This window comes from Microtus oregoni, unplaced genomic scaffold, assembly GCF_018167655.1.
Source record: "Microtus oregoni isolate MIOR12 unplaced genomic scaffold, Mior012 000054F_ref0000373, whole genome shotgun sequence".
Classification (NCBI taxonomy): domain Eukaryota; kingdom Metazoa; phylum Chordata; class Mammalia; order Rodentia; family Cricetidae; genus Microtus; species Microtus oregoni.
In genome coordinates, this window is record NW_024543830.1 from 1,023,341 (window position 1) to 1,037,485 (window position 14,145).

General features: G+C 40.9%; 1 protein-coding gene and 1 pseudogene across 1 annotated transcript; one reads left to right on the forward strand and one right to left on the reverse strand.

Moving 5' to 3' along the window:
- Positions 1-4,580: 4,580 nt before the first annotated feature.
- On the reverse strand, positions 4,581-11,719 carry LOC121437778 (speckle-type POZ protein-like). The gene is made up of 2 exons (XM_041637850.1): positions 11,643-11,719; positions 4,581-5,715 (listed from the first exon to the last, which is right to left on the reverse strand). The coding sequence occupies exons 1-2, from the start codon at positions 11,717-11,719 to the stop codon at positions 4,581-4,583; spliced, it is 1,212 nt and encodes a 403-aa protein (XP_041493784.1).
- Positions 11,720-13,362: 1,643 nt separating this feature from the next.
- On the forward strand, positions 13,363-13,942 carry LOC121437779 (annotated as a pseudogene).
- The last annotated feature ends 203 nt before the right edge of the window (positions 13,943-14,145 follow it).

A 14,145-nucleotide genomic window follows, 5' to 3' on the forward strand; every position in this document is an offset into this window, starting at 1 on the left:
TGTTGCTCTTTGTCTGTTTGCCCTCATCTTGGAACAGGTCCATTCTTTCACTGGCATTAGAGAATTCTTCATAATGCCAACATAGACTAAAGATTAACCTGCAGGTCTAAACTGCTGGACTGAGTATGTACTGAACTCATGGCCTTCCATTTCACAGGTAGCCATTGAGACTTTGTAGACAGAAGGTTCTGTCCCACCTAGATCCACAGTCTTTTAGTCCCAAAGAAGCACACAAAGACTTATAGTAATGATAAACACTGGGGCCTATTTCTTAGGCTTGTTGCTCTTACAACTAAAATTCATTCATAAATCATATCTATGTTTAGCCATGTGTCTTGATACCTTTTCCGTGTAAGGCATTTTTATCTTCCTACCTCTGATTCAGATTAAAACTGTGTTTCTGACTTTCCTCTTCCCAGAATTCTCCTAGTCTGAGAGTCCCAACTATATTTCCTGCCTGGCTACTGGACACTCAGATTTTTATTTAAACATTTATTATTACACATTATTTCCCCCGTTTTTCTTTTCAAAGCAAGAACCCTGAATCTAATTTCCTTTGTTTATGTTTTCCTGACTATTATCCTTAACAACTTGTTATCAACATGTTAAAAAAAGACAAATATTCATAATCCATTTTGGGGGGATGTGGGCTTCATTTTCTAGACTACTTCCTGGTATTTTGGGATGTTTGTAATCTTATGAAGATCCAAAGTAAAAATTTAGGGTAATGATCAAATCCTGACTGGTGTATTTTCTGAAGCCGTATTCAGCCAGCAGTCTTGAAGCTGTTCTGGATGTGGAACTGAGAGGAAACTGCGAGGTAGTTGCCCTAAAATGTTGGATCATCTGAGCCCTCCACTCCTATCTAAGATTTCTAAGAGGGGTCTTGCTTGATCAAACATGGTGTTTCTTAACCCAGAATGAACCCACTGCTTCTCATTTGCAGTGGAAAGCAAATCAGAACCTCTTTCCAAAGGAACATATCTTTTGACTTAAAATTTCAAGTTGAGATATGTATTTTACATCTTTACATGGCTCTTTAAAAATTCTTTTTCTTTTAATTATATTTTTAATTTTTGGTTTTTTGAGAAAGGGTTTCTCTGTGTATCATTGGCTGTCCTACATCTCACGCTGCTGTAGACCTGACTGGGCTTGAATTCAGAGACCACCTCTCTCTACCTCCCAAGTGCTCAGATTAAAGGTGTGTGCCACCACACTGGACTATTCTATTTTTTGAAAGGTATACTCTATCCTTTTTTTTTTTCTCTCCCAAGTCTACGTATATTTTTAAATGTACTGTAGGCCACTTAGAGTTTTTTTTTTTAATCTAAGTCTGTCTTTACTATATATCCTGATCTTTTTCTGAGTACACACGTCTTTAATCTGCTAAGTCTATGCCTACCTTAGATCTGCAACTTTGGTAGCTGACTCCACCCCATTCCTTAGCTATTTGAGAGTCTAGCTTCATGGTGGTGGTACTGGCAGGAACCAGATATATTGCCACAACTCTGTGAAGTTTCAGGTTCATGCCACCACCAAGAATCCTGATGCTGGTTGCCCATGAACACTGTTTCAGTGTTTGGTGGAAGAGCCTCTTAAAAGAGCTGTGAGGGTCTGTGAATAACACTGAGTCAGGCAGACTCTCTTAAACAAGCAAACAGAGCCTACTGGAGTAATGATGATTGCCTACAAGCTTTGCTTGATGCTGTTCCTGTCTGTCTAGAATCATTTTTATCATCCAACCAGAATCCATAACTTTATTGGTAATAGAACAGTTCAAATTTCAAACCAAGCTGTGTTGCAGGAGGTGCTTCCACTCCTCCAGCCAATAGCCGCTGAGATACCAGCCCATTGGGGCATGGTCTCTCTCCCTTTAAAAAAGCGGCCACTCCCCTCTCCTCTCTCTCTTACTTCCTCCTCTGCTTCCGGTGACTAGACTCCTTCCTGATTGCGCAGAGGGCTGTTGTCTGGGATAGTGATCTGTAAGGTTTTTCCCCTTTAAATAAATACCACCCTATTATACATAATTCCAAACTGGTGTGGGATTGTTTTGTGACTTACGCCTTCAAAGCTGTAGTACAACATTTGAAGCACCAAAAAGGGGGAGGGGAGAGAGGGTGTCCTCACTGTCAAATAGTTACATTGTTAATTCCATAATAGCATTTACAATATCATTAGTGTTGGGTTTCAGGGCTTGAACTGCCTTTGCTCTGGACACATTCGCCTATGACATGACCAAGAGACTATCTCTCACACCACAGTTGATGTAAAAGCATGAGGATTTTATTATTTCTGTCATGACAGGGTCTTTCAGCCTTTGATGAGCCAGAAAGACCCTGAATAGCTGGTGCAAGCTACTTTTAAAGCAAAAAGCTACAAAAGGAAGAAAATTTCTGGGGGTTGTTTTTTTTAACTATTATGATTGGCTTATTCAAAGGGCTATTACTGATAATTGACTGGAGAGTGGTTGCCACATCAGATGAGGTAAGAGGGCATATCAGAGGGTCACTTTGCCCATTTCCCAGGGACTGAGTGAAAACACCAGGAACTGACTCAACACCTAAGGGTTATCTTGCCCCTATTCAATAACTGAGTTCTATTTGGAGAACATTTACAAGGACTAAGAAAGATGATGGAAAGTTGCAAACATTTTAGTACATTCATGTGTAGTTGTTATGTCTTGGGTTCCTTGGGGGGGGCATTTCTGCTGAGAAGCTTCAAAATTCACCTCAGAGTTGTCAGAAATGGCTTTAGACTAATTTTAGGGTTTTTAAAAAGCAATTCCTGTTGACAAAAAGTGTGTGGTATGAAACTAAGATGGCTACCAACATAAACATGAACATGTTGTTTTCAACTTTGAAGCCTAAATCAACTGGGAGCTTGGCTGGAATTAAACTGTAAATCTACTACTACACACTATTCTGGAAAGAGTTGTAGAAGAAAAACAAGGAGAGTCAGACAAAGGAGTGCAGAGATAGGTATACCCAGGCATTGACCCTGTTTCTAAGAGAGTATGAATTTCTGACAATTGCACAGAAGGAAGATTTAGCACAATTTATGAAAACCCAAAGACAGATATTATCGTTCAATGTGAAAAACAGAAAAGAAAAGCAGTCAGCCAATCTATCTTATGTCTACCTCAGATTAAAAATGGGTGAGATCCTGTCTTAATGAATGTTGAAGTCTCCACACTCCACAGTCCACTGAGTTCCTCTCTTTCCTGTTAAATGCTTTTCTCCACACAGCCATATAACTCCTGCCTCAACCTCCCTAGTGCTATAATTAAAGGCATGTAATACCAGGTGTTGTGATCACTTTTGTGTGAGCTTTGTTTCTCCTTTAAGACAGAGTCAATCTCAAGAAGTCCAGCATGGCTTTGAAGGAATAGAGATCTCTCTGGCTCTGTCTCTCGATTCCTGGGATTAAAGGTGTGTGCCTCCAGTCCCTGGCCTGTATAACTGAATAGTATGGCTGCTTTGCCCTCTGACCTTCAGGCAAACTTTCTTTATTAAAACCCAAATAATATACCACTATAGAAGGAGATAGAAATCAGAGAAGAATAAAAAATCATATTCCCAATATCTAATAACACAACCACAGTTCAGGAAAAGAAAGTTTGAATTCTTAATGAATCAATCCCATCTCGTTTTTTAGAACCAATAAATGTTATTTTTCAAAGACGAGTCAATCAACACACTGCCAGGTGCGGTTGTCTTTTTCCCCTTAGGCCTCCATGTCTCACTTTTCACAAGAGCATGATGGGCCGTTATCAACTCTGCCACTGTCAGTGCCAAGGAAGAGAACTGAAGTCTTGTGGTTCTCTGTGGCAGTGAGGACTATGCCAAACCTCCCCAGCTCAGCAGAGTTGGAGGAACCAAAATGGGCTTCGCCAAACAGAAAAACTACTAGAACCCACAAACTGATTTTAATATTTTACTCATTTTATATATTATTTGAGTAAACTTTGTCTACTGAGATGGCTGTTCCCATGGAATAGGAACTCAGAACCTCTTTGGCCAAAGTTAGAGATGGTTGTAAAGACACACATGTGTGCTGGGAAGTGATCAAGGGTTCCCTGCAGAAAAAGCTATTGCTTTTGTCAACTGAGTCGTCATCTCTACAGCACGCACACTGAGACTGAAGGGAAAATGTCTTCTTTTTCTTGCCCATCTCTTGTAAATAAACATTGATGTTTATTCTTTCTTTTGTTCTAAGCCCTTGATCATATGGTCTGCTCATCCAATGCAGACAGTTTTAAGCAAAGAAACCTTACTGGGATGAGCTTGGGAACAGCAAAATCCTGAATCCCAGTTTCCATCTGATTGGACAAAAATCAAAGCTGTCTAAAAACAGGGTAGAAGTTACATAGAGTATACCAGAGTCCAGTGCCGCTCCTCTCTCTACCTGCCCTTTACTCATTTACAGGGGTGTTGAAGCCAGGCCTAGCAGCTGTGTTTCCTCAAATTCATTGTAAATGTGCCTCAGAGCCCACAGTCTTATCAGGTGTCATTAATAACAATTATGACTGATTCTTCTGGAGGACACACTTAGGTTACAGGGCACAGTGTCCTAAGATCTCTTCAGGCATTTGACGGGGGCTCCAGGAAAAGACCATGTGCCGGAAACAGAGAGGCAGATACTTTAGCCACCAAGTTGGGGTAGGAGTCGACCACTGTCATCCAGCTCGAGGTCTGAAGAACCTCGGAAGCATGAGATGTAACGAAATCCATTGCCCGAGATTTCAACTGCACTGAGCTGTGGAGGTCAACCAGGAAGTGAGTGTAGGCAGCATTCTCCACAGAGAGGTCCCTGCAGAGGGCACTCTCGCACATGACCTTCAAACGCTCTAGGCCATACTTGTCAGCAGCTGCCAGCACAGCATCTGCCATGCTGTGGAGGACTGGTTCCTTCCCGGTGTAAATGAAGTTCATCATTGCCTTGAAGACTTCTGGTTTTAGGTCATGAATCTCAATGTGATTCATTCTGCTCTCCTCCATGTCATGTTCAAACATGGCTCTAAAAACTGGAGAGCGAGCAGTTAAGATGGCCTTGTGAGCCCGGAATTCCTGGTCCTTTACTACCAGGCAGCAGTCTGTGAAGCAGGAGTTCTCCCACAGCTCTCCTAGATTATCTACCAGTGTGCACCTTGGAATGTCAATCACTGGCTGCATGTTCTGTTCAGAGATGCTTATTTCGTACTGAACCACACTCACCTCACAGTAGAGTGTGAGTTTGTCATCTGGGAGAAGCAAACATCGAGTGGAAAAAAGGAAATCTCGAAGAATAAACTTTGTGATACCCCAGCCTTCGTTTTGGTTGAACCTGAGAACACTTTGATTATTCATGATTTGGAATTCCTCTCCTTTGGCATTTATGATCCCAAACTGGAACTTTCCCCACACGGAGCTTTTTGGAGAGCTGCACAACACTAGAAAAACTGACAGGTAACCTCGGCTTTCCTCTTTGGTCCCATTGAGGTATAGTTTCATAATCCATTTATATTTGTCATTGGCTCCTGGTGAGAAAGTGGGGCTTGCAATGTCATTGCCCAAGTTTCCTTCCAAGCAAAAAGAGAAGTTGCTGATTGTCCATCTGTATGAGAATCTCTTGACTGTGATCTGTGTGTAGCCTCTGCTCTCAGCTGCCAGGTCTTCTGACGTATCTACTGCTGGGACTGTGAATCCAGAGAAGAACGGGATTGTTTTCTTCTTCAACCTGGGGGTCACAATTACAGATTTATTTTAGATTTTTAGTTTCTGTTTTTCCATCTGTTCCCTCTTCTATGAGGTTACAACCCTTGGTCGTTGTGAAATTCTGTAGATATTGCCCTGTGAGATTTAATGAAGACAGTCTAGAGTACTAGGGATTCTTTCTTACATCACTGCATCTTTTCTAGATTAAATATTAAGTAAGAAGGTGATTAGTTTTGACAATCACATACTACTTTTGATAATTTGGAACATTTTATACACTCTTATATTGAAGAGTGTACTATAAAAGGAACAGAACACATATAATGGCTCTCTCTGTATGAACGAGAGTGATTCAATTGAATGACTTGGTTCTTGGAGAAAATCAACAAGATTGACAAATCCCTATCCAAACTAATCAAATGGCAGAGAGAGAACACACAAATTAATAAGATCAGCAATGAAAAGGGGGATATAACTACAGACAGAGGAAATTCAGAGAATCTTAAATCTTACTACAAAAGACTGTATGCCACAAAACTGGAAAATGCAAAAGAAATTGACATCTTTTTAGATAAGTACCATATACCAAAGTTAAACCAAACCAGGTGAACAATCTAAATAGACCTGTTAGTCGCGAAGAATTAGAAGCTATTATCAAAAACCTCCCTACCAAAAATAAAGCCCAGGACCAGATGGTTTCAATGCAGAATTCTACGAGAATTTCCAAGAAGACCTAATACTTATACTCCTTAATGTATTTCACAACATAGAAGCAGTAGAGTCATTGCCAAATTCCTTTTATGAAGCTACAGTCACTCTGATACCAAAACCACACAAAGACTCAACCAAGAAAGAGAATTACAGGCCTATCACACTCATTAACATTGATGCAAAAATTCTCAATAAAATACTGGCTAACCGAATCCAAGAACACATAAGAAAAATTATCCATTATGATCAAGTAAGCTTCATCCCAGAGATGCAGGGCTGGTTCAACATACGAAAATCTATCAATGTAATCCAGCATATAAATAAACTGAAAGAAAAAAAACATATGATCATTTCATTAGATGCTGAAAAAGCATTTGACAAAAGTCAACACCCCTTTATGATAAAAGTCTTGGAGAGATTAGGGATACAAGGGTCATACCTAAATAAAATAAAAGCTATATACAGCAAGCCGACAGCTAACATCAAATTAAACAGAGAGAAACTCAAAGCCATCCCACTTAACTCAGGAACACGACAAGGCTGTCCACTCTCACCATACCTCTTCAATATAGTGCTTGAAATTCTAGCAATAGCAATAAGACAACATAAGGGGATCAAGGGGATTCGAATTGGAAAGGAAGAAGTTAAACTGTCATTATTTGCACATGACATGATAGTATACATAAGCGACCCAAAAACTCTACCAAAGAACTCCTACAGCTGATAAACACCTTCAGTAATGTGGCAGGATACAAGATCAACTCCAAAAAATCAGTTGCCCTCCTATACGCTAAGGATAAGGATGCAAAGAAGGAATTCAGAAAAGCATCACCTTTCACGATAGCCACAAATAGCATAAAATATCTTGGGGTAACTCTGACCAAAGAAGTGAAAGATCTATTTGACAAGAAATTTAAATTTTTGAAGAAAGAAACTGAGGAGGATACCAGAAAATGGAAGGATCTCCCTTGCTCTTGGATTGGGAGGATCAACATAGCAAAATGGCAATTCTACCAAAAGCAATCTATAGATTCAATACAATTACCATCAAAATCCCATCAAAATTCTTCACAGATTTTGAGAAGACAATAGTCAACTTTATATGGAAAAACAAAAAACCAGTATACCCAAAACAATCTTATACAATAAAGGAATGTCTGGAGGCATTACCATCTATGACTTCAAACTCTAATACAGAGATTCACTATTGGAAACAGCTTGGTATTGGCATTAAAAACAGAGAAGTCGATCAATGGAATTGAGTAGAAGACACAGATTTTAACCCACAAACCTATGAACACCTCATTTTTGATAAAGGAGCTAAAAGTATCCAATGGAAGAAAGAGAGCATCTTCAACAAATGGTGCTGGCAGAACTGGCTGTCCACCTGTAGAAGAATGAAAATAGATCCATATCTATCACCATGTACAAAACTCAAGTCCAAATGAATTAAAGACCTCAATATCAGGCTGAACACACTGAACCTGATAGAAGAGAAAGTGGGAAGTACTCTACAACATATGGGCACAGGAGACCATTTCCTACATATAACCTCAGCAGCACATACTTTAAGGGCAACATTGAATAATTCGGACCTCCTGAAACTGAGAAGCTTCTGTAAAGCAAAGGACACAGTCACTAAGACAAAAAGGCAACCCATGGACTGGGAGAAGATCTTCACCAACCCCGCAACAGACAAAGGTCTGATCTCCAAAATATATAAAGAACTCAAGAAACTAGAATTTAAAATGCTAATTCACCCAATTAAAAAAAATGGGGCACTGAACTGAACAGAGAATTCTCAACAGAAGAATTTCAAATTGCCAAAAGACATTTAAGGTCATGCTCAACCTCCTTAGCAATCAGGGAAATGCAAATCAAAACAACTTTGAGATACCATCTTACACCTGTCAGAATGGCTAAAATCAAAAACACCAATGATAGCCTTTGCTGGAGAGGTTGTGGAGTAAGGGGTACATTCATCCATTGCTGGTGGAAATGCAAACATGTGCAACCACTGTGGAAAGCAGTGTGGCAGTTTCTCAGGAAATTTGGGATCAACCTACCCCAGGACCCAGCAATACACTTTTGGGAATATACCCAAGAGATGCCCTATTATAGTACAAAAGTATTTGTTCAACTATGTTCATAGCAGCATTATTTGTAATAGCCAGAACCTGGAAACAACCTAGATGCCCTTCCAAGGAAGAATGGATGAAGAAAGTGTGGGATATATACATATTAGAATACTACTCAGCGGTAAAAAACAATGACATCTTGAATTTTGCATGCAAATGGATGGAAATAGAAAACACTATCCTGAGTGAGGTAAGCCATACCCAAAACGATGAACATGGGATGTACTCACTCATAATTGGTTTTTAGCCATAAATATAGGACATTGAGCCTATAATTCGCGATCCTAGAGAAGCTAAATAAGAAGGTGAACCCAAAGAAAAACATACACTTATCCTTCTGGATATTGGAATTAGACAAGATTGCTGGGCAAAAATTGGGAACTGGGGGGTGGGGGTGGGATGGGGGAAAAGGGAGATGGGGAGAGACAAGTAAGAAAGGGAGATAGCGAGAACTTGGCGGAATGGGATGGTTGGGATAATGGAAGGATGGATATGGGAGCAGGGAAGTATATATCTTAATTAAGGGAGCCATTTTAGGGTTGGCAAGAGCCTTGACTGTAAAAGGGTTCCCAGGGGTCCAGAGAGATGTACCCAACTAGGTCCTTGGGTAGCACATCGAGCAGTCATTGTGATGGCTTGGAAAAGAATCTGACTGTGCATGGAATGGGTCATCCTATCTCCTTGATTATTGAACTCCTCCACTGCTGAAGGCACCTTACAATGGACATTAACAGGAGACACAAGGATCTTCACGTTCCCTGTTCCTTAGCATATCTGTCCAAATACTTCTTCCTCAAATGCCTTTCCAGTTTTTTCCCTTTTTCTTTTTACCTATCTTTCATTCATACAATACATCTTGACCATAGTCTCCCCTCCCTCCACTACACCAAGATGTACAGCTTCTCTGTTTCCCTTCAGAAAAGAACAGGCCTCCTGGGGATCTCAACTGAACACATCATAATGAGATGCAATAGGAGTAGGCACAAACCCTCATATCAAGGTTGAAGCAGACAACCCAGAAGAAAGAAAATGTTCCTAAGATGTGACAAAAAGGTCACAGTTTTCCCACGCTCCTGCTGTTAGGAGTCCCACAAAACCCCCTAAGCTAAACACAACAGCATGTATACAGAGGACTTAGTACAGAAATGTGCAGGCTCTTCAGTCTTTGTGGGTCCCTATGACCCCACTTAGTTGATCTTGTGGGCCCTCTTCTCCTGGTATGATTGATCCCTCATACAATTCTGCTTTTGCCTTTTTCTTTCAGGTTCCCTATCCTCAGCTACCCAAGGAACTAACTGGGGACCTCGGCTTGGGCATCTGGGAGCCACTCTAGGTTCATGTCTCTTGCCAACTCTAAGGTGGCTCCCTTAACTAAGAATTGTGCTTCCGTGCTCCCCATCTAACCTTCTTTTATCCCAATCCTCCTTTTTCCCCAAGTTCCCCCCATTCTCCCCTTCTCCCTTTTCTCTCCCCATCTCCCCTTACCCCCACCCCACCCAACCCCCAAGATCTCAATTTTCTCCCTGGCAATTTTGTCTACTTCCCATAGCCAAGAGGACAACTATATGTTTTTCCTTTGGTTCACCTTCTTACTTAGCTTCTTTGGGATCACTAATTGTAGACTCCGTGACCCTTGTTTATGGCTAGAAACCATAAGTGAGTACATTATGAGTGAGTACATCCCATATTCATCTTTTTGGGTCTGGGTTACCTCACTCAGGATAGTGTTTTCTATTTCCATCCATTTACATGCAAAATTTGAGAAGTCATTGTTTTTTTACCGCAGCATAGTACTCTAATGTGTAGATATTCCACACTTTCTTCATCCATTCTTCCATTCAAGGGCATCTAGGTTGTTTCCAGGTTCTGGCTATTACAAATAATACTGCTATGAACATAGTTGAACAAATGCTCTTGTCAAATGATAGGGCATCTCGTGGGTATATTCCCAGGAGTGGTATTGCTGGGTCCAGGAGTAGGTTGATCCCGAATTTCCTGAGAAACCGAAACACCGATTTCCAAAGTGGTTGCACAAGACTGCATTCCCACCAGCAATGGATGAGGGTACCCCTTCCTCCACAGCCTTAGTTGATCTTGTGGGCCCTCTTCTCCTGGTTTGATTGATCCCTCATACAATTCTGCTTTTCCCTTTTTCTTGAGGGTCATTGAACTCTGCCTAATGTTTGACTGTGGATCTCAGTGTCAGCTCCCATCAGCTGATGGAGAAAATCTAACTGATGATGATTGGCCAGGGATAGCAATTCCATTAGTAATCATTTCATTGGACCTTTGTATGTATGAGACCATGAGGACCCTGCACAAACTTCAACAGCCGAGAAGAGCTGAATGGGGTAATGGAAGCCTTTGAACAGAAATGCTACTGAAATTCACAAAGCAGATTTTACTATTTTATCTATTTAATATTTTGTTGATGTCAGATTTTTTTTGCTCTGAGCCCTTGATCATATGTTCTATTAGTTCAATCCAGACTAGTTTTTCTAAAGAAACATTATTGGGATGTGTTTGAGGCCTTAAATAAACTGAATCTCAGTAGCTAAGTATTGGACAAAAGTCGAACCAGTACAGCAACAGGGTCCAGGTTGCTTTGATAATACCAGATGCCAGTATTGCCCCTCCCCAAGCCTGACAGTCAATAAATTTACAGTTGTCTTAATGGCTGTTCCACCAGGTTGTCTTTCCCCAGATTCATTGTAAATAGTCCACAACCCCATAGTCTACCCAGTCATCATTAGTAACTATGTTGACTGCTGATTCTGGGATACATGTGAAGGTCACAGCTGACAGGGTACTAGAATTTCTTCAGGCTTTCAGAACAGGCTACAGTACAGAGCAATTAGGAGAAGCCAGGGTACTGTATGCTTCCGCCACCAGGTAGGGGTATGAATCTACCATTGTCTTCCAGCTTGAGGTCTCTATAAACCCCAGAAGCATGAGCTATAATAAAACCCAGTACCTGGATTTACAGCTGCTCTGGATTACTGTAGAGAACATCCAGGAAGAGAGTGTGGGCAGCATTCTCCACAGAAAGAACTCTGAAGTGAGCCTGCTCACACATGACCTTAAACTCTCCAGACCATACTTGGCAGCAATTGACAGCACAGCATCTGACATGCTGTGGAGGTCTGGTTCCTTCTGATTGCAAATGAAGCCAATCATTGCCTTGAAGACTTGTGGCTCAGGTCAATGGTCTCAACACGGTTCTTTCTGTTCTCCTTCAAGTCATATGGTTCTGAAAACTGGATAGCAGTCTGTTAAAATGAACTTGTGAACCTGGAATTCCTGGCCAGCTACCACCAGGCAGAAGTCTGTGAAGTAGGAATTCTCCCACAGCTCTCCTAGCCCATTGGACAATGTTCAACTTGGAACCTTGATTTCTGGCTGTGTGTTCTCCTCAAAGATTGTATAGGAGTCTGGGACCAGAATCCCTATGCAGGGGAGAGTGAGCTCACCTTCAGGGAGAAGCCAATATGCATGGTGAATAGAAAATCTTGAAGGATGAACATTTTGTAACCCCTTTTGTAACCTGGCAGGAACCTGAAAAATATTAGACTTGGCACAGTTTCACTACTTTCTCCTTCGGAGTTGATGATCCAAAACTCGAATTATGTCACAATGGAACTCTGGAGAGCTGTGTAACTCTAGGTTAACTGACAGGTAATCTGAGCTTTCTTCATTGAAACCCTTTGGATAAACTCTCAAACACCATTTGTCATTGTGTCCTGTTGAGAAAGTTGGGCTTCAAATGCTGTCCTTCATTTGCTCCAGAATAAAATAGAAGTTGTGAATGGTCCACCTGCAGAAGAAATTCCGGATGTTGAACATTTTGTAGTCTCAGTTCTGGGCTATGGCTTCAGGTGACATTTCTCCTGGAGACAGTTTGAAGGATAAACTGAATCCAAATGAAGAAATTGAATTTGTTTTCTCTTCACTCTGTGGGACACAATAATAGGCATGATACATATTTTTAGTTTCTGTTTCTCCTATGTTCCCTCTTCTATGAGGCTGGCAATTTGAGTCTCTGAAATTATCAAAATTACAATGCTAGTTTCAGAGTAAGTAGTCTAGGATATTAGAGGCTGTTATATCACTTCATTGTTTTCTAAATTGACCCTTACGTCAATAGGTAGCTTATATGGACAATCATATACAACTTTTGATAATTTGGGAAATTTTATCCACTCATATCAAAAATGCTGTATGAAAATTCCCCAAGTCACTGAATACAGAATGACTCTCTCTTTGTATGAACAACAGGATTCATTAGAAAGGGTTAGGGCTGTAGTTCTGCTAATCCCATGGTATGGGAGAATGCTCTTATATACTCTATGGATTTGTAATGTGTTTTAGTTTAATAAAATGCTGATTGGCCAATTGCCAGAAAAACAGGAAGTTTAGGCAGGGCAATCAGACTAGGATAATTCTGGGAAGAGAAAAAGCAGAGATGGAGTCACCAGCCTGACACAGAGGAAGCAAGATGAGAATGCCTTATTGAGGAAAGGTACCAAGCCACATGGCTAAACATAGATTAAAATTATGGGTTAGTTTAAGTTGTAAGAGATAATAATAAGCCAGAGCTGTAGGCCAAACAGTTTATAATTAACATAAGCCTATGGTTGTTTCTTTGGGACTGAATGGCTGCAGAACCAGGAAGGACAGAAATGTCTGTCTAAAAATGGCACTCAAACATTTGCCCAGAATTTCCACATTAAGTCTGAGAAAGCTTTGAAACAAAAATGATTCTAGATGCTCTGGCTTGCTCTCTTTCTACTGTCATCTTAGTTCCCCGTCCTCCGCACAAAATGCCTGATGAAGCCACAGAAACCATCCCTGCTACAGAGCAGGAGCTGCCACAGTCCCAGGCTGAGACAGGGTCGGGAACAGAATCTGACAGCTGTGAATCAGTACCAGAGCTCGAGGAACAAGACTCCACACAGACAGCAACATAACAAGCCCAGCTGGCGGCAGCAGCTGAAATCGATGAAGAACCAGTCAGTAAAGCAGAGCAAGGCCAGAGTGAATAAAAGCACAGAGGGCTATGCCAAACTGGGTCTTCGGCAGGTTACAGGGATTACTAGAGTCACTATCCTGACATCTAAAAATGTCCTCTTCGTCATTACCAAACCAGATGTCTACAAGAGCCCTGCTTCAGACACCTACCTCGTATTTGGGGAAGCCAAGATTGAATATTTGTCTCAGCAAGCACAGTTAGCAGCTGCTGAGAAGTTCCAAATTTAAGGTGAAGCCGTTTCAAACATTCAAGAAAATACTCAGACTCGGACAGTACAAGAGGAAAGTGAGGAGGAAAAGGTTGTGGTAATTAATCTGGTTCCCGCCAGTATCTGCACCATGAAGCTAGAATCTCAAATAGCTAAGGAATGAGGTGGAGCCAGCTACCAAAGTTGCAGCTCTAAGGTAGGCATATCACTTAGCAGATTAAAGCCGTGTGTACTCAGAAAAAGATCAGGATATATAGTAAAGACAGACTTAGATTAAAAAAAAAAACCTCTAAGTGACTTATATTGTGTTTAAAAATATATGTAGACTTGGGAGAGAAAAAAAGGATAGAGAATACCTTTCAAAAA

What these genes read in the sequence shown, in the direction of transcription:
- LOC121437778 (XM_041637850.1), bottom strand. Translation starts at nt 11,719, where the DNA reads ATGATTGGCTTCATTTGCAATCAGAAGGAACCAGACCTCCACAGCATG. An exon ending in GTGCTGTCAATTGCTGCCAA is followed by an intron (nt 5,716 to 11,642) that starts GTATGGTCTGGA and finishes TGTGACCCCCAG; the next exon opens with GTTGAAGAAGAAAACAATCC.